This window comes from Ailuropoda melanoleuca, chromosome 6, assembly GCF_002007445.2.
Source record: "Ailuropoda melanoleuca isolate Jingjing chromosome 6, ASM200744v2, whole genome shotgun sequence".
NCBI lineage: Eukaryota > Metazoa > Chordata > Mammalia > Carnivora > Ursidae > Ailuropoda > Ailuropoda melanoleuca.
This window is the reverse complement of record NC_048223.1, coordinates 15519057-15538926: the sequence shown is the minus strand read 5'-3', so window position 1 is coordinate 15538926 and position 19870 is coordinate 15519057. Positions and strand designations below refer to the sequence as shown.

Below are 19870 nucleotides of genomic sequence, written 5' to 3'. Positions count from 1 at the left end.
GTTTATTTGAGGTCAAGTAAATCTAAAAAAAAAAAAAAAGATTTATTTATTTGAGAGGGGCAGAGGGAAAGAGAGCCTTAAGTCTCCGTGCTTAGCGCGGAACCTAACGTGGGGCTCCATCTCACAACCCTGAGATCATGATCTGAGGTGAAGCAAGACTTGGAAGCTTGACTGATTGCACCACCGGGCACCCCAAAATCCCTTTTAGTTTTAATTAATTTTTTTTTTTTTTTTTTTAAAGATTTTATTTATTTATTCGACAGAGATAGAGACAGCCAGTGAGAGAGGGAACACAAGCAGGGGGAGTGGGAGAGGAAGAAGCAGGCCCACAGCGAAGAGCCTGATGTGGGGCTCGATCCCATAACGCCAGGATCACGCCCTGAGCCGAAGGCAGACGCTTAACCGCTGTGCCACCCAGGCGCCCCAAGTTTTAATTAATTTTTAAAAAAATCTTCCCCCTCAAAGAATAAACTTATGGGAACTGATATGTTCTAGAGGTGTAACTTAAAATATGTACTTGGTGAATGCAGTAGAAACTTAAGAGGACTTACGTTACATTTTATTTATTTATTTATTTTTTTAAGATTTTATTTATTTATTCGACAGAGATAGAGACAGCCAGCGAGAGAGGGAACACAAGCAGGGGGAGTGGGAGAGGAAGAAGCAGGCTCATAGCGGAGGAGCCTGATGTGGGGCTCGATCCCATAACGCCGGATCATGCTCTGAGCCGAAGGCAGACGCTTAACCGGTTGCTGTGCCACCCAGGCGCCCCAACTTATGTTACATTTTAATAATAAAATAATGCTCTGATATTGCTATTATGTGCTTGGTTTTTTTTGTTCCACAGGTTTCGGGAGCGTCTAGGAGTGAAGGTAGTAAAGGCACTCAAGAGGAGCAACAATGGAGTAATCCATGCAGCTGTTGATATGCTCTGTGCCCTCATGTGTGTAAGTAGTGGTTTTTAAAAAGGAGACTGGTTTTTCTTAAGTTGATTGACGTTTTAAATTTCCACAAACGCAGATTTTCCATTGTACCAATTAAATTCAATGTTTCTATATTTCCTAAATTGCTCTCTTGGCAATTTATTTATTCAAATAAAGGTTTGTTTAGCATATCCTATAAACCAGGCACTGTGCTATCTACTAGAAATACAAAGTTCGTTCCTTCCTTGAAATTGCTGGCAGTCTAGCAAGGTAGGCATATGTGTGCAATCTAAAGTAGTAGGGGCCACGGGATCCCTAAAAAGCAGCACTTCGTTTTTTGGGTTTGTGGTGAGGGGAAGATAAAAGATTCAAGGCCAGTCTTTCAGATGTTACAAATGATCTGAATCTTAAAGAACAGGCAGGTATTTTCCCTCTGTGAGAAGGCTTTCCTGGGAGAAGGGATAGCATATACAAAGGCATGTTGGGAAAGAAGCAAATAATTGAAATGGCTGGGTCATAAAGCATATATGGAGGTGCGTGGGATTAGGAGTTACAGCTAGAGATAAATGTTGAGACAGTCATCAGAAGCCTTTTGTATAGACAAGCTAGATTTGTCCTTCAGTAAGGAACAACTGAAAGGTTTTTCATCAGGGGAGCAGTAATATTAGGTTTGAACTTCTGAAAGCTCACAAATGTTATGTGGAGACTATAATAGAGGTAAAGTTAGAGACAGGTAGACCAAATATGTAAGAAACAAGATGCTGAGGTAGGATGGGGTTAAAGAAGGCACATTTGAGAGCTCAGGGTAAAGATCTAACTTGGTGACAGCTTGTATAGGAGGAGAAGCAATGAATTGTTCAGTATAACTTTGAAATTCGTGATTTACTTCAATGTCATATATAGCATACGGGATTAAAGTGTTTTAGGCAAGCTTAGTGGTATAGAAAAAAACCTAAGTAATTACTTAACTTGTATAAAACCTTGCATTTATACTCAAAAGTGAACTTTACTATTTTTACTAATAATTCCATTAAAAGAATTCTGGGGGCACCTGGGTGGCACAGTGGTTAAGCGTCTGCCTTCGGCTCAGGGCGTGATCCCGGCGTTATGGAAGAGTTACTAGACTCTTCCGCTATGAGCCTGCTTCTTCCTCTCCCACTCTCCTGCTTGTGTTCCCTCTCTCGCTGGCTGTCTCTATCTCTGTCGAATAAATAAATAAAATCTTTAAAAAAATAAAAAATAAAAAAAAATAAAAGAATTCTGGGATGGGGTGCCTGAGTGGCACAGTTGGTTGAGTATCTTACTCTTGGTTTCTGCTCAGATTGTGATCTCAGGGTTGTGAGATCAAGCCCATGTCTGTCTTCACGCTGAGCATGGAGTCTGATTGAGACTCCCTCTCTCTGCCCCTCCCCAACACATGCTCCCGGACACTATTTGAGAGAGAGAGAGAGAGAGAGAGCGAGCGTGCGCGCGAGCATGCGCGTGTGCACGAGCGCACAGTGCAGGAAGGGGCAGAGGGAGAGGAAGAAGCAGACTCCCCGCTGAGCAGGGAGCCAGACATGGGGCTCCATCCCAGGACCCTGAGATCGTGAACCTGAGCCGAAGGGAGCCCCATAACCTACTGAGCCACACAGGTGCCCCAATAAATAAATAAATCGTAAAAAAAAAAAAAGAGTGGGGTAGCTAGAGCATAAAATACCATAGTGTGAAACAAACACATTGAGCTCTCATTACATATTAGGTTTTGCCTATATATCTTACATGAATTATCTCATTTAATCTTCATAATAGTCCTGTGAGCTAAGTACTCACTTGGACGGCTGAGGAAAGTGAAACTCAGAGTTAAAGCAACTTAACCTTGCCTGAGGTCAGCTATGGTCAGTAGCAGAGTTAGGATTGGATCTTTACCCCTAACTCTCATGCTGCAGTCTTTTTCCCATTCTCATTTATTCCACCAGTCAGAAGAGACAAAGAAGTATTTGCTGCTCATTTTAGTACCTGCTTTTAAATGCTGTTTAAAAAAATAAATAAATGCTAAGTTTTATCATTTCAAATTTAAATTATAAAATTGGGGGAGAGGAAATGGGTGTCATTTGCTTTTTAAGAAGGAGATCTGTGACTTTTGAGAGAGTACCTTGTGCAATACTCTACAGATACTTGCTGGGCACAGTATCTATGAAGCCTTATTAGACCCTGGGGGAAATCATCACTTCGCCTGCTTGTCTTATCACGAGTTTCCTTTCTGCCTTCAACTTTAAAGGCTGTGGTTTTTAATTCTTTCACTATTTAATGAATACTCTTTATAAATGACTTTCGTGTGATGCCAGCATGTGGGCCTGCTCATGAATTATCACTGTTTTTAATCAATAGCCCATGCATGATGACTATGACTTAAGACAGGAACAGCTGAACAAAGCTTCTCTTCTCTCATCAAAGAAGTTTCTGGAAAACTTACTGGAAAAATTTAATTCCCATGTGGTAAGTTACAATTAAATTTGTCTTAATGAGAGATACTATACATTATTGAAAGGTATTCTAGAAGTGCAGTTTGGCAGGTTTTTTTCCTTAATTGCAGGTCCCAACTTTGGTCAGTATTCACTATACACAGTAAGGTCAGCTTGTTCACTCACTAATAGTAAAATATTCTGTCTTAGAACTATATCCATCTCGGAGGAATAAGTTGCAAAGACTTTAGATTTTTTTCTTTTTTTTTTAATGTCATTATGAAATAAGCTGCTCTAAAAAAAAAAAAATTAAGCCAAATCTTTGCTCCTCAGTCACTGGTAACAGTTTTGGAGATGGGCAATCTATAGATCTAGGAGGAACAAATTGTTGGAGTTTTAAATGTTGTCAAAGATTGCTTTTTATACAGATACTACACATATTAACCTTAGTTATATGTGTTTGAGGAGTCTTGGTTATTTTCTTGAAATTGGACCATATTTTAATTATTTTCCTTTTGAGATACGGTAAGCAGTGGATTTACTGCATTAGTAAAGCAAGTACTCCTTAGAGTAATCAAACTGTAAGCTTCATGTTACGGAATTAAATGTTTACTTTTGACATACAGGATAAGAGAAGCACATTATTGCTGTGTTTTACTTGAATTTCTCTGTCCTAAGGCAGTATGTTACTTCGTTTCAGGAACATGGGACTGGTGCCCTAGTTATTAGTTCACTCTTGGACTTCCTTACTTTTGCCCTCTGTGCTCCATATAGTGAGACAACAGAAGGACAGCAGTTTGATATGCTCTTAGAGATGGTAGCGTCCAATGGAAGAACCCTCTTTAAGCTCTTTCAGGTGAGAGCTTGTATCTTTCTTATCAGATAACCACTTTTTGGGTCATTTTGGTTTTAAAATAATGGGTGTGTGCTTCTTTAGTAATGTTGATAAATACAGCCATATTATTACCATATTAAGGATATTTAATTTCACAGATTTCTTGGTGTTTCATGTAGAGCTGTGCTGATGGCTTTTGACCACTGTTTTGACCCTGTTGCGCATCTTTTCTCAGTAGTGAAAAACTCATTTTTTTCTATGATAGGCCCAAAGTACCCTTTTCTTTATAAATTCCCAAATAATAGGGCTGTTCATAAATAGTTGAAAACATTATTAGATCATGCAGTACTATAGTATTTATTATGTACATGTGATCTGTTTCTATATACTTATATTTTTATTTTATATTAGTTTATGAATGTCAGTTTGTATTATTTTACATCATTACTCCTTGATATTTATCATTCAGTGATACTTAATATTTTTGTTTTATGTTAATTTGTAACTGTCAGTTTTTTTATTTTACATCATTACTTTTGGTATTTATCAAGTAACTATAATTATTCAAATAAGTACCAGCTGTTTCTTAATGTTTTGATTACCCTAAAGCTGTATTGTAGGAATAACTAAAATTTTTAGCCAAACTGTGATCTGACTTTGAGATGTATCCTTAACTAATTTTATGGCTTATAAAATTGTATATACTCCTTAAAAGCAGTAGCTAGTCTGTTGCAATAAAATTCTTTTATTCTGTAATACTTTTCTCCCTATTTTAAAGCATCCTTCCATGGCAATTATAAAGGGAGCTGGATTGGTTATGAAGGCAATAATAGAGGTGAGAACAATTTTGAGATTTTAAACCTACTTGAATGTTGATTGGCTATTTTCATTGAAGCTAACAAAATTACTTTTCAGCCTTTTATGGGAAACATGCAGTTTTTCTGGGTAAGAAAAGTGAATTTTGAGTCTTTATTCAGAAATTAGTTTTAAACTACAGAAACAATCCTTAGTATTAAACTAAGAGTTTAAAGTTCTGAGGTAAGTGGGGTTAGGGCAAGTAAATCTTGCGGTTCCTACATTGTATTTTGTTTGTTTTAAAAGAATTAAAAGTTAGCATTCTTCGTCTCTTCCTCTTTTTGGGGGTGGGGGATGATGGTATTGATGGTATTAAAATCTTTAGGTACTGAGGTTAGATAGAAATCTGTTAAGGGAGTTAGTTCATAGCAAAGTGGTATTAAATAAGAATGGTAACAAAAATTAGTTCCTCATGCATTTGTAATTAAATGGCAGAGATCAGATCATGATATCGTTGGTCAGACATGGGATATTGTTTCTCTTAAGATAGTTGCTTTAGTTGTCTTGATTTTTAGAAAATAAAATCATGGCTATAAATATCAACTTGCATACTGGATGTTTACAAAGACATCAGTCCAAATGGCTTTGAATTCTTTTTGTTGTTTGCAGTGATTTGGATAAAAGAGGGTTTGCTCCTTTTATCAAAACACTCCGTGATCTAAATATATCATAATATATATATATCGTACATATAACATGTGGCTAAATGAAATGCACAGAATTAGTATACTCTTAAGTAGGTGTTTAAAAATTATATATAGGCATTACACCTCAAAGTTTTTTTGCATTTTTAGTGTGTATGTACAGCTAAAGGCTAATTTTTTTCCTGTAGCTAATGGGTTTTTTAATCCAAAGTAACATCTCTCTCACGGAGCTGACAGCCAAGGACAGTTAGGACCATGAGACCAAACCAAATGTATTCCTGACCCTGATTCACCAATATATTGCCATTCATGGAGGGCCAGGTATAACCAAAATGTGGGCTTTGGGCTTCGATGTAAGCCACCTGTGTCAGACTCATAGCTAATGACTAGAGCTGATGTCTGTGTAAGGAACACCTTCTTTACATACACTGAAATCCTGGCAAGTATCTTAAATTATTTTTCCTGATTGTAAAAGCGGTATATGGTCTTTGAAGAAACATTGGTGTTTACAGAAAAAATTCAAGGAACAAATAAAATGAATCATTTATATTTTTATCATCCAGAGATAATACTATTAACATTTTAGTAAATTTTCTCTCAGACCGTGTAGTGTTCAAAATTATATGCGTACAAACTATGTATATATAGGTCTGCCTACTGTGTATGTAACTGATATTGATACTACTGTCAGAATGGTATTTGTACATATTCACACTATGTGAATATTTATATACATACTGCATATTCAGTTGTACTATATACTTGTACTTTTTTTTCACTCACATTGTGAGCATTTTTGCTTTCCAATAGGCTGTCTTAAATATCACATTGCTTACTTAATTCATAGTTGTATGATTACCTTTGATTAGTAGTCCTATCTGTCTTAACTCTGTTGCCAAAGTGAATCCATATAAGCAAAGTAAACACGATAAAAAACGACCCCAGTTAATTACATCATTCTTTAAAAAAAAAATAAAGGAATGTGTTCACCATGAGAATGAGTATATTGATAATAATAAAAGCAAGGCGAGTTTGCAGATGCCTTTGGTAGGAATCGCTGATTTCCCTGAGTCGCCTTTCCCTTTCATTGGCTGATGTATACTCAGAGAATGAACCTAATTTTAACATTAATTTAAGCAAAATATAATTCATAAGATAAATTTTCTGTAAACATTTAAAACCTCATTCCACAGGCAAATAATGTTTTTAAAATTACTTTTATCACCTGTGTTATTTTTGGGTAATTAAGTTGCATTTCAAATTTTTATTATATTGTATACTACATAATTATTTTACCTAGAGATGTAAAATTAATTCTATAAAATTAGAATAGTTTGTTCTGGAGTGCTGCTTTAGGGATCATCTTACCCTTTTTCCAAAGGAAGGTGACAAAGAAATTGCTACAAAAATGCAGGAGCTTGCCCTAAGTGAAGGTGCCTTACCTCGACACTTGCATACTGCGATGTTTACAATAAGCTCAGATCAAAGGATGCTTACAAATAGGTAGGTTAAATTTAATTTGCTGTAAATTAACTTGATGCTTATAAAATGATTTCAGATAGTACATAAAACAGACTGTTTGGATTATGCAAATGTTTCATTTTCTTTTGATTCACCTAGTTCTCCTTTTCCTTTCCTTTTAGAAAGATTGTGCCCAGATGATCATTGCCCCTGCCCCTGGATAGCTTGGGGGGGGGTGGGGTAGGGACAAATCTGTTTGGTTTTCCCGCCTCACTTCCCTGTTATGGCTCTATACCCATAGTCAGGGCGCTGGAACATGGAAAAGAGTGCCTAGAAGCTTATGAAACTAGAACCATATGCCTAGGCCTTTTCTCCTTGTATTTCCTTCTGGCCATCACGTCAATTTTTAAGTATCTTTGGTCAATTAGGTACTCTACTCTAAGAATAAAGAAAACCTTATCTAACCTTTTCTAAAATAAGGTTTTCTTACCTAACTGGCTTAGGTATCCTAAATCTCTTACAGTTAAACAATTTCCTCTTTGGTAAATTGTCTTTTTTAATAATAATCAAATATAAGGAAGCACATAAATCTCTTCATTTATTCCAGGCCATGTAAATTCCATCCCTTTTAATCTTTCTTTATGATTCCTTATGTGTGACCCTTCAGATATCCTTAGCATACTATGACTCATGACTCACTAGTTTAAAAAAAAAAAAAAAGAATATCATAAATACTTTTAATCATGTTCTTAAATGATAACAGTAATTGCTGACTTAGGTTTACTTTGTTATGATACCATAAATTTCCTTTTTTTGTCACCTACATCTAGTTATTGGATGTCGTAGTATGCTGCCTTGCTGGTAGTTTTCTGCTGTTTGTACTATTATAAGAGGCTGTCTGCGTCTCTCAACTTATAAATGTTAGCCACAAAAGAACTCTTTTATGTTGCCTGAGAGGACAAAAAGATCTAAAAGAAAGATTATATCCTTGGTGTACTGCCTTATAAGTGATACTAGATACCATCTTTCATTAAAATAGAGACTATTTAATGCCTTATTTCGTTAAAGCCCCATGTTAGATGTTTGCTTGCTGTGTTCCTCTTTATTAAATAATCAGTTACATTCCTTACTGTGATCAGTCACAGTATTGAAAAGCTGTCAATGTATAATATAAATTACCATTTTTCATTTGCATTCCTTTATCTTTTGCAAATTGCCGTTATAAAAAGTTATCCCATTTATTCCTGTTTAAAGCCTTTTTGGAATTCCTGATAAATGATACCTACCTGATGCATGTGAAGGAAATCATAAGAGTAATTACTTCAGTAGTAGTTAATTTCCAATTAGACATAGAAATGAACAGTTTTAGTAGTGTTCATTTTTGGGGGGATAGAAGAAAGTACAATTTGGGTTTTTAAACTTTTTCTTCTGGTAATGTAACCTGTATAAATACATATGTCTGTAGTTTGGGTTATCTCTCTCACAGGTTTCATACCCATTCTTGTAGCAAACAGCAGTTTGAATCCCTACTGAAGCACAGAAGGGTCAGCAGTGAATAAAGTATATTCTGTGCTCATGAGGAGCATATAGCGAGGGTTAAGATTAGTAAATGACCAAGTCATAGATTCGGCATGGATCTTAGATTCTTCACTTTGAACCAAAATATACTTTTACCTCTAAAGTGGCATGAATAGAATAATTTGCTTTAAAGGCTTTAAGTCTTTGTTCAGACTCCAAAACTGAAAATATTTTCTATCTCCGACCTTGCCAAATAGGTTATATTAGAACATAGTTATTGACTTTTACTCATGTTCAGAATTCCTAAGAATGCCAGAAAGCTATATGATCACTATATCAGGACTTGTTACACAAACCAATAATATCATCAAGTCTAATTGTTTTATTTGTTTTCCCTCTTTAAGTGAGGTAAAAACCTACTACTTCGTGTTCAAGTCCAGTGAAAATTAGTGAGTTTATCAGAGAAGCATTTTGATTTGGAGAAAATTCTAAAATGTTAGCAGTATTTTGAATTACTATCATATACCTCTCCACATTAAAATACTAACTTTAAATATTTAACATCAGAATGATTTCTTGCTGTAGCCATATTTCTTATATGATATTTTGTTCTTAAAAATTCCTTTCTGTTCTAGCTGAGATAAAGCAGCAAACCTTTCTCAACGTCTGCTTTTTTCAGACAGCTAAGTAGACATTTAGTGGGACTCTGGACAGCTGATAATGCAACTGCGACAAACTTGTTGAAACGCATTTTGGTAAGTCAGTTGAATGATCAGGAAGATTTATGTATTCTAGCCCAATAAAATTTCATTGAATAAGTTTATAAAGGATTTAAAAAAATTGTTTTTTATTTAAAAGTTGCTTATCATAGAAATTTGTCATGTAATAAGTGCTAACCTCAGTAGCTTAAATCATAGTATTAATTTGTTGGGTTTTGAAAGCTAAATTTTCTTTTGTACAGTTGTTTCGAAAATGGATTTTATGTTTTGTGTTTCTTTGCTTTTAGCCGCCAGGCTTGCTGGCGTACTTGGACAGCTCAGATCCAGTTCCTGAGAAGGATGCTGATCGGATGCATGTTAGAGATAATGTGAAAATAGCAATGGTAAATAATGATTGTCCTAAGTGTCTTTTCAGGTTGAAAAGAATACTCTTCGTAAAACTAAAAATTTTAGAAAGAAACCAAGAATTCACTGTATTGAATAGTAGTACTAAAAGTAGTAATATTGGTAACAGCTTTATTGAGGTAAAATTTACATCCCATATAATTCACCTGTTTTAAGTGTACAGTTCAGTAATTTTTGTGTATTTATAGAGTTGTAAAACCATTGTCACAATCTAATATTATGAACAGTAGCAGTCTTTTATGTTTTGTTTCCCTTAACTCAGCTTATTGGCACATTCAGGAATGGATTGCTTTTTAAAGTTTCAAATGTCTAATATTACATTTTGCATATAATGTGTGATTGATAAATGTTGGTGAAAGGGCCCAAAAGGGAAAAAATTAACTTAGGACTTTTTTTTTTTTTTAACAAAAGCTATGTTTATTATTAAGGTTGGGCTATTTCTGAGAAAATTACTTAAACATCTTCCAAGATATACACCATTGTAATAATGTCTTGTATGTGTTCTTTTCCTTTCCTCACTCCATTTTTCTATTTATACCCATCTCCCATTCACATCTCGCCACCCCTCACGTAGGAATCATCTTGAAACTTAAGCAGAAAAGTTAAGATTTCTTGGACAAAAGTATAATTTATTGTAGAAATGTTCACTTTGTTTCTTCACTGAGCCCCCATATCCAGTATGTATTTTATGTAAAATACATAGTGTGAATCAGCTTTACTTAGATTTTAAAAATAAATTTGCAAACAGGACCATAATGGATTTTAACATTATTTCACAGGATCAGTATGGAAAATTTAATAAAGTTCCAGAGTGGCAAAGACTAGCCGGAAAAGCTGCTAAGGAAGTTGAAAAATTTGCCAAAGAAAAAGTAGATCTTGTGTTGATGCACTGGAGGGATAGAATGGGCATCGCACAAAAGGAGGTAAAAATCTGCTTGCAGACTTCTAGCTCTTCTGTATATCATAGGTTTGCTTTCATTGTTGCTGTTCACAGAGATGGTAGTCAGATTTTTCTGACTGAACCTATGAAGAAATGTTACCTAATTCTGATTCTTATTTTTATATAAATTTTTCTTAATTCGTAGTTTTATGAATCAGTGGTTAGGATTTTAGTTAGGCATTTTATATGAAATTTAATATAAAATTCCACTCTTAAGTTTTTTCTTCCATAACTTTTAGTTTCCATGATAATTTATTTATATGTATCTGCTTCTTTCCTTCTCTGAATTTTATTTTATAGCTATAAAAACAAAGGTGCTCTTCTTGTTTAACATTTTTATTCAGAACTAGTCAGACAGGTGTTTGGAAATAAGATTCACATTTTTAAATTAAATTTACTGTGTGTACTTAAATTTTTCAGTATTAGCTCCTCAAATCAAGGTCCCATTCTTCAGCATGTAGTATGATCAATAGAACCTAATTCAGTAATGCATATTCTTCTCTCTAGGATGAAATGCGCAGTGGTTAAATCAAGTATAAAAGTTGACTTGCTCTCACCATTTTTGTTGACCACACTTACATTCTTTCCCTTAAACCATCTCTTTACTTATGGTAGCTATTTCTTTATACAAAGAAAATAATACAAATATCTTACTGAACAGGTTTCTTACGAATTTCCAGAACATCAAACATAGGAATCAGGTGCCACAGAACAATTGTAGTCTTGTGCGTCTATCTGAAATTGAGACCAAAATTCAGTTTTGTAGAACTTGAGCCTAAGGAGTTCATGCTGATCTGTATGAGTGATATATGCAGTGTAAAGAATCAGTAGACATGCTTTCTAAGTGACTAGGATAGTGAAGAGAATATTGCATGTTGAACTGTTTAACCTATATCTGAGCCTAATTTTATCCTTTATTAACCCATAAGACAAGTTACGGGTTTTCAGAGCATTGCTTTCCTCTTCCATAAAATCAGAATAACACTACCTCCCTTCTCTGTTCTATAGGGTTGCTTTGATGGAAAAGCAAGGTAATAATAGGGGCACCTGGGTGGCTTAGTCAGTTAAGTGTCTGACTCTTGATTTTAGCTCAGTCATGATCTCAGCGTTGTGAGATCAAGCCCTGCGTCAGGCTCTGTGCTGAGCGTGGAGCCTGCTTAAGATTTTCTACCCCCAGCCCCCTGCTCACTCGCTTGTGCTCTCTCTCTCAAAAAAACAAAACAAAACAAAACACAACAACAAAAACCAAAAAAACCCCACAAGGTAATATTAGAAGCACTGTATACATGTCTTGTCATGTTAATATTCCTACAACATTTGAGTAATTGAAAATCCACCGATAGGATATGAATTATTTTCACTTATTTAAAAATGATGAACTCTTGACTTCGGGTAGTTAAGCGTGTTTCTAAAATAATAGTTGTTCAAGCTGTTGGATATAATTATCTAACTGAAGTAAGTTTTTGGTATCTGATTTCATATGTAACATTTATCCAGGATAAGTTTGAATACAAAGCTATTAGCTATAAATGTGGTTAACACATGCTATTCAAAGACAATTCAGAGGAAAAATAATATATTTTTAAATATCAATAATGTTTTATTGTTCTGTTGATTTCATTTATGTGGGTGTTATCTAAAACTTTGAGCAAACGATGATGCCAAACAGATCTGCTGGTCAAGAAACTGTTTAGATAGCAAACGGATTATTTTTGCCATAGTACTATTTTTAATGTTAATTTCTTTAGGAAACAGTGAATAATCTTTGTGACTATTTTATTTGTAGAAATACTAACACCCAGATTTGGATTGATCATGTGCTTTAGCTAGTCTGAAAACTAACCATTGTCAAGATTAACTGGCTAGCCTTAAAGGGAACTGCATATTTTATATAATCAGAATTTTTTTAAGTCAATTCATTTGAAAGCTAATGCTCTGTGTTCAATTAATAATAACCATTGGCTAACATATAAAATTACTTTTTTCTTATTTTTATTTGAGGAATTTGTTTAGCTAGTTAGGGATTTTAGCCTAATTTTCTGAGTCCGTGAACTCCGTTTATGGAGAACTGGTTGTGCTTTTTGTGTAGAGCGTTTACATTTTCACTAATGTAGAGTCCCAGCTTTTTGTCCTGAGGGTGGGGGAAATTGAAGAAAGTGCTTCTTAATTAGAAGTTTCAGGGAAAGTTTTATTAAAACTAAATCTTTGAATTGTTTATGTGCTTTATTCAAGTCACCTTAGTTTTCATGAGAGTGCACAGAATTAAAATTTATAGGAGACATGTCCTCATATAACCAGTAGGTTTCATATTTCAAGCAGTATTTATGTTTTAAAATTTATTACTCAGCCTTTATTCCTTCTGTTCTTTCTTTATTCTTTATTTTATATAATTTGTCACTTCTTTAATGAAGTTATAGATTTCTGTGTTTTAATCTCTACTACTTTCTACTTTTTGGTTCTTTCACGTTGAGGGTCAGAATTTTGTCTGCCATATCTACAGGCTTTACTTGGAGCAGAGATTCCTAACTGCCAGTCCATGTATAGACTTCAAGAAATCTTTGAAATCTTCCCCTCCAGTTAATTACAAGCCTTACGTATATGTCTTTCTCTGGAATAGGGGCCGTAGCTTTCTTTGAATTCTCAAATGGGTTTATGACTGCTTAAAATTTGAGTCAGCGAAGCAGGACCTTCTTCTGTCTTAAAATGAAGATTTATATTGGTGACATCCTCGTGGAATTTGTATGATAGATACAGCTTAACACATATAGGCTCACTCTCATTTTTATTTAAAACTTTTTCATTTTTTCCTTTTTAAACTTAAATTCAGGACAGAAACAATATGGTGAGTTTAAGTCCCTGCTACGTGTGTGAAATGCATTCAACTGCCTGGCATGTGGAGTTGTCTTTGAGATTCTTTGTCTAATAAATTCAAATCTCACCTCACATGTGTCTGAATGTAGATTCTTATTTCTTGTCCATTAGCTATTTCAATTTATACTTGCTCCTATGGCTTTGATAGCAGTTTAATAACCTGTAATCATTTGCATTTATTGTTTTCCCATGACTTGTATATTAACTGCATGTAAATGTTTAAAACAAGTCACTGTTTTTGATCATTATAAATTTTATCAGTCATCACTGTAAACTGTAACAAAAAGTAAGTTTAGGCTATGTGGAAAATATTTCAACAACACTGTAGAATTATCTGCTAGCACCATATATATCACATTGTGATAAAATATTTTATATTCATATTTTATAGATTTTGCTTCATTAATTTGTTTCTGCCAAAATTTGATGTAGAAAATGTTTCTCATCACTTACAAAGTGATGATTTTTCTCACTGAGCCTATTTGGTAGCCCCAGATTGAGCACTATAAAATTTTGTTTTTGTTTTTTCCAGAATATAAATCAAAAGCCAGTGGTTCTTCGAAAAAGAAGACAAAGAATAAAAATAGAAGCAAATTGGGATCTCTTCTATTATAGGTAAACTTAAAGCCTCTTTTCCAATAGATTAAATTTGGCATTGCCATTAGAAGAATCATGATAGGTTTTTCTTGCCTGAACTGGTGCTTTATGCTTTGTGTATTTTTATGCTCTCAAGGTTAAGAATTGTAACTGTTAAGATTGGTATGATTAATGATGCTTCCATAATATTAATGTCTTTTATAGAGTGTTGATAGTCTAAGGAGCTGAAGTTACCTTTAAACTTTTATTGGGACTTTGAGATAATTACTTAAAAGAGGTAGATGATGAAAACATAAGGAGACTTGTGGGAAATGGGTATCCAGCTTTGCTGGCCTAACATACTTTTCCAGCCTTTCTGATCTGTTTACCACTTCTTCATCTACTGGCCCTGCCCACTCTTCCTCCACCCCAAACACTTAGAAAGACTTTGAAACATTTTAGGGATTTGCTAAATTTTGGGGATAACTTACAATACTTATTCTGGAAGCTTATATATTGAGTATACCTCGGCTGATAAAGGAAAATATGTGCTTTGGAAACTTCTCACCGTACTTTTGCAGTATATAGTATAAATATAGTGTATAGTGTGGCCTTTTCTTTCTCAGGAATTCTTCGATTATGTTGTCTCCCCTAGAACTCTCTTGGAACTCTGACATCAGACTTTCTAGGAGTGTTGCAGAATGAAAACGAAAGGATATGATGCCCATCCACCTCCAGTTCAGACCTGTGTCCAAATTTATTACAGTAGTTAAATTATTCTAGGAATAAAAGGAAGATATTTTACAAATATCAATCAGAACTTGGCAGTTTAGCTGTATTCTTCCTTAGGTAGTGGGTAACATTCTAATCTAGAATGTTGCTCATCCTACACATCCTAAATTCTTATCCCCAACCTGAAATTTGATACCTGATTGTAATTATTTTCTGACTGAAATTTATACTAGCAGTAAATACTGAAACTGAAATATCAGTTCTTTGTTTTGAAATCCACATCGATTTGTTTTTGTGGTTTGGGTTCATTTTTTTTTTTTCCTTAGCATTTTATTACAGAAAAGGTCAAACAATTTTACAGTGTGCACCTGTTAACTATCACCAAGATTCTACCATTTGTATTGTACTGTACTTAATTTACAGAGATTTTATTTTATTCATTTACACTTGCTGAAGTTTGTTAATTCCACTGTTTTCTTATAAAATGTAGTAAGGGATATTTATAGATTTTTTTTTTTTAATGTTTATGGCTTCCTACTATTTTCTGATTATATGCATAGATTTGGTCAGGATCATGCCAAGTCAAACCTAATTTGGAATTTCAAGACACGAGAAGAACTGAGGGATAGTCTTGAATCTGAAATGAGAGCATTTAATATTGATAGAGAGCTTGGTAGTGCTAATGTGATCTCCTGGAACCACCATGAATTTGAGGTAAAGTTTAATTTTTGTAATATTAATTTTTTCTTATTGGAAGCACATGTTATTTTTGGAGTGTTTTTCAAAGATTTATGGTTATATAACGTATTTTTATCTTTCCCTCAGTTTTGTGGAGGAAATATTAGAAAACATATATTTATCTGAGACAAAAAATAAAAATTCATTATGTTAAGTAACTTGGCTTTGTACCTGAGAATGTAGGAGTTTTAATAAATTTGATCTGCTTTCTAGGTCTGTTCTTTGCTTATTTTTTTCTCCTTAGATTTTTTTCTCCATTGAAATAATGCTGTTCTTTTTTCCTTGTATTTGTACCTTGTTTAATTTTTTTGTGGTAGTTTGATTTTGAATGTGGCCATATTTTACTTTTCTATTAAAATATTGATGTGAAGAACAACAAAATATCAAGAAATATGTTTAAAAAAATGTTGGTGTTAGATAATCGTGTGTGTGTGTGTGTATAATGTAAGCTCTCATAGCAGTTGTGAATTTAAACATACTCATGACCCTGTAGGCTTTTTTAATCCAACTGCATTTGCAAAATACAATGATTTGATTGTGCTCATTTGCTTCTCCTCGAAAGACTTCCTTTACTTTGGTTTTGGGACTGTCTTCTCCTGGATTTTCTCCTCCTCCACTGTGCACTCCTCCTTTGTTCATTTTTCTAATTTTTCCAACTGCTAAACTGGCATAAAGGACCAGTTCTTGGACCTCATATTTATATTCATTGTCTTATGGCTTTAACTGTTTTTTATTTCCTGGTGACTTCCAGACTTTTATCTCACATAATTCTTTTCAAGACCTCATACTGTTATCTTATAATTGGATATCCAATAAGCGACTAGAATGTAGCTCTAAAACTGTGCTCTTGCTCTTCCCCCAAACCTACTTCCCTTGTAGTCTTTCTGATCTTAGATAATGGCCCCTTTTTATTTTCCAGTCAAAATCCTTGAGGTCATTTTTTATGCCCCAGATCCAATTTGTCAGCAAATCCTATTCAGTACACTTTCAGCATTTAACTAGAACCCAACCCTCCTCTCCTTGTGGATTTGTAGCAGTATCTCTACTGCCCCCCTTGCCTCCCTGTAATCAACATAGCAGCATTGTGCTCTTGTTAAAGTAGATCATGTCACTTCCGTGCCCAGGGCCCTCTGGTACTTCTGTCACTTCCCATCTCACTTCGAAAGAGCCTGGTCCTTCAAATGACTTACAAGACAAGATTTGTGTGCCTGCTAATTCCAGGCATTCTTTCTTTGATCTCATGTTCTACTATTCACCCTTTCACTCTTGATCCAGCAACACTGAGTTCCCTGGAGACACCAAATTCATGTTCTTGACTCAAGATCTTTCTCTATTTGCTATTCCTTCTTACTAGAATATTCTCCTTCCCTGGATAGCCTTATAACTTGTTTTTTCCTTCAGGTCTTTAACTGAATGTCATCATCTGAATAGGCCTTACCTGGCCACTATGTTTAAAAATGCAGCCCTCAGGGGTGCCTGGTTGGCTCAGTCGGTTAAGCATCCAACTCCTGATTTCAGCTCAGGTCATGATCTCAGGGTTGTGAGATCGAGCCCGTGTCAGGCTCCATGCTCAGCAGGGAGCCTGCTTGAGATTCTCTCTCTCACTCTCCCCCTCTTCCCACCCCTTTATTCACTCTTTCTCTCTAAAAATGAATAAATCTTTAAAAATGCAAAACTCTTTGTATATACATACAACCCTCTACTCTCTTTCTCCCCTCGTCTCCTTCTCCCTCTCCTTTTTCCCTGATTTATTTCACTCCATAGCACTTACTGTCACCCAACTATCATGTATATTTTACTTTTTTTATCTGCTACCCCTGTAAGGACAGTAATTTCTATGTTTGTTTATTGCTGTATCCTGGACGACTACAACAGTGCATGGCACACAGTATATGCCTAATAGAAGTTGAATGAATTGAATGCTTAGAATTTATAGAAAGAAAGGAAACGGTTATACATATATATATGTGTGTGTGTGTGTGTGTGTATTTGATTTTATATAGTTTATATTTTTAGAAATTATTTTAGGTTTTGGAAAAAGAATTTTAATAATCTGGTCAGTAGGGAATTCCTTTTTACAATTGCTTGCAAATCTTTAATTTAGACAAGCAGCCTGAGTACAAAGGTCATGGTGCCGCCATAGCTCCTGATCATCATGGGCTGCTCTTTCATGTATCACCTCCTTTGTAATCTGGGGTAGTTCAACATGCAGAGAATGAAAAATAAAAATATACCATAAAGTGTAGTTGATGTGTTGGGGGATGACGGAAAACCTGAGGTAACTTGTGTGAATTGCAGAAACTGTGTATGGTGCAGGATCATTTATTCCATAGTTGATTGTGACAAACTGAGAAGGGAGTAAAGCAGATTATCTCTTAACAGTGTTTTGAGTCTTCCTTCCTTTCAACCTTATTAATACCATCTAGTCCCTGGGAGTTTTTATCAGCAAATTTTACATTCATAAAATTGGCATATAATTCCAGCTCTTTAACATTCAACGAAAGTAATGTTACACTAATAATAATGAATTACCAGGTATTTTAAGAAATGCTGAATTATTTCACTAAAGGTGGTCTTACAAGAAAAGAAAAAAGCTCTGAACAGAATTTAAGAAGTGATTATGTGGAAACTGCCAAAACCTTCTTGTAAACTAAAATACTCTAATGTGCATTTATTAATAAAGGTTAAATATGAGTGCCTGGCAGAGGAAATCAAAATAGGAGACTATTACCTGAGATTACTATTGGAGGAAGATGAGAATGAAGAAAGTGGATCAATTAAAAGATCGTAAGCTACTCTTCATATCTTGTTATATTTGTTTTCACTATTAGTTTCATGCTAATTCCATTGTGAACTTTTTTTTTAAATCTAGGTATGAATTTTTCAACGAGCTCTATCATCGTTTCCTGCTCACCCCAAAAGTAAACATGAAGTGTTTATGTTTACAAGCTCTTGCTATTGTTTATGGCAGATGTCATGAAGAAATAGGACCTTTTACAGATACAAGATATATCATTGGAATGTTAGAGAGGGTAAGAATATCATTTAAGGAAACTGCTATTTGATAGTGCATTTGGGGTACTTGTTTAATTTTCAAAACTGAATATAAATTCTGTTTGATTACATTGTTACCATAACTTTCTGCATGAGTTTTGTGTAGTTTACATTGTACTTAAATATGTTAGATGAATAGGAAAGTGAATAATGGGTTAGTATTTGTCCATGTCAGTTTATTTTTTTCAGCTGCTGCTCTTGAACGACTTTAGCGACTTATTTGCCAATCTTTAATTTAAGTATGGATGAGCTGGACAGGTGTGTAAAAGAAATAGTGACTATTAGATTTGTGTGTACATTTGGTTTTCCACTTCGGAAAAATCTTAAATTATGCTAGCATACTAAATTTCTTTCTTTCTTTCTTTTTTTTTTTTTTTTAAATTTTATTTATTTATTTGAGAGAGAGAAATAGAGTATGAGCATGGGGGGCAGGGACAGAGGGAGAGGGAGACACAGACTCCCAGCTGAGCAGGGAGCCCAATGCGAGACTCGATCCTGGGACCCTGGGATCATGATCTGAGCCAAAGGCAGATGCTTAACTGGCTGAGCCACCCAGGCGCCTGCTAACATACTGAATTTCAAAGTGTGAAGATTATTTAATAAAAATTTTTGGAACTACAATGATAGCCAAAAAAAAGGGAACCTTGAGTTAACACATTTTAGAAAGTTTGTCCTTTAACACTTGAGCTTGGCTGGGGGAAGGAACATAGTGACCCATTTACCTATCCTGCAGCTCAGATTTGAGTATAACCTACTTGTTGCAGTATATACACTTTGTTCTTTCATTTGTGCTTATATTCGTCTTACATTTAACAATTTGATTTTTAGGGAACTGCCTTAGAACCATTTCACCAATTTTTAAATGGCCATCAGTGCTTGTTATAATTACCATAACTGTTGATCATACTTTATAGATTAGAAAACTGATTTTGGATAAGGTCATAAAACATACCTGGGAAATAACATAACCAGATGAAAATCCTTATTGTTTGCTGTTACACCGGATTGTACTATTGAATTCTAATTCACTGTTATTCCAGTAAACCTGAGTACTTGTAGCATAGCCTTTGTATTTTTTAGGCAGATATATTTTTCCTTCTTGTTTGTGACCATCATGATGTGATTATATGAAGCATCATTAATCATTCTTTAGAA

At 34.6% G+C, this 19870-nt stretch overlaps 1 protein-coding gene across 1 annotated transcript in view; it reads left to right on the top strand.

Moving 5' to 3' along the window:
• Window positions 1–19870, top strand: part of DNAJC13 (DnaJ heat shock protein family (Hsp40) member C13) — a 116637-nt gene that overhangs the window by 41111 nt on the left and 55656 nt on the right. Inside the window, exons 10-22 of the mRNA XM_034661823.1 lie at window positions 797–947; window positions 3294–3401; window positions 4068–4223; window positions 4981–5037; window positions 7083–7204; window positions 9360–9435; window positions 9687–9782; window positions 10584–10727; window positions 13572–13586; window positions 14148–14230; window positions 15484–15637; window positions 18345–18448; window positions 18534–18693. Coding sequence (XP_034517714.1) covers window positions 797–947; window positions 3294–3401; window positions 4068–4223; window positions 4981–5037; window positions 7083–7204; window positions 9360–9435; window positions 9687–9782; window positions 10584–10727; window positions 13572–13586; window positions 14148–14230; window positions 15484–15637; window positions 18345–18448; window positions 18534–18693 — 1426 coding nt within the window. The remainder of the gene's footprint in view (window positions 1–796; window positions 948–3293; window positions 3402–4067; window positions 4224–4980; window positions 5038–7082; window positions 7205–9359; window positions 9436–9686; window positions 9783–10583; window positions 10728–13571; window positions 13587–14147; window positions 14231–15483; window positions 15638–18344; window positions 18449–18533; window positions 18694–19870) is intronic.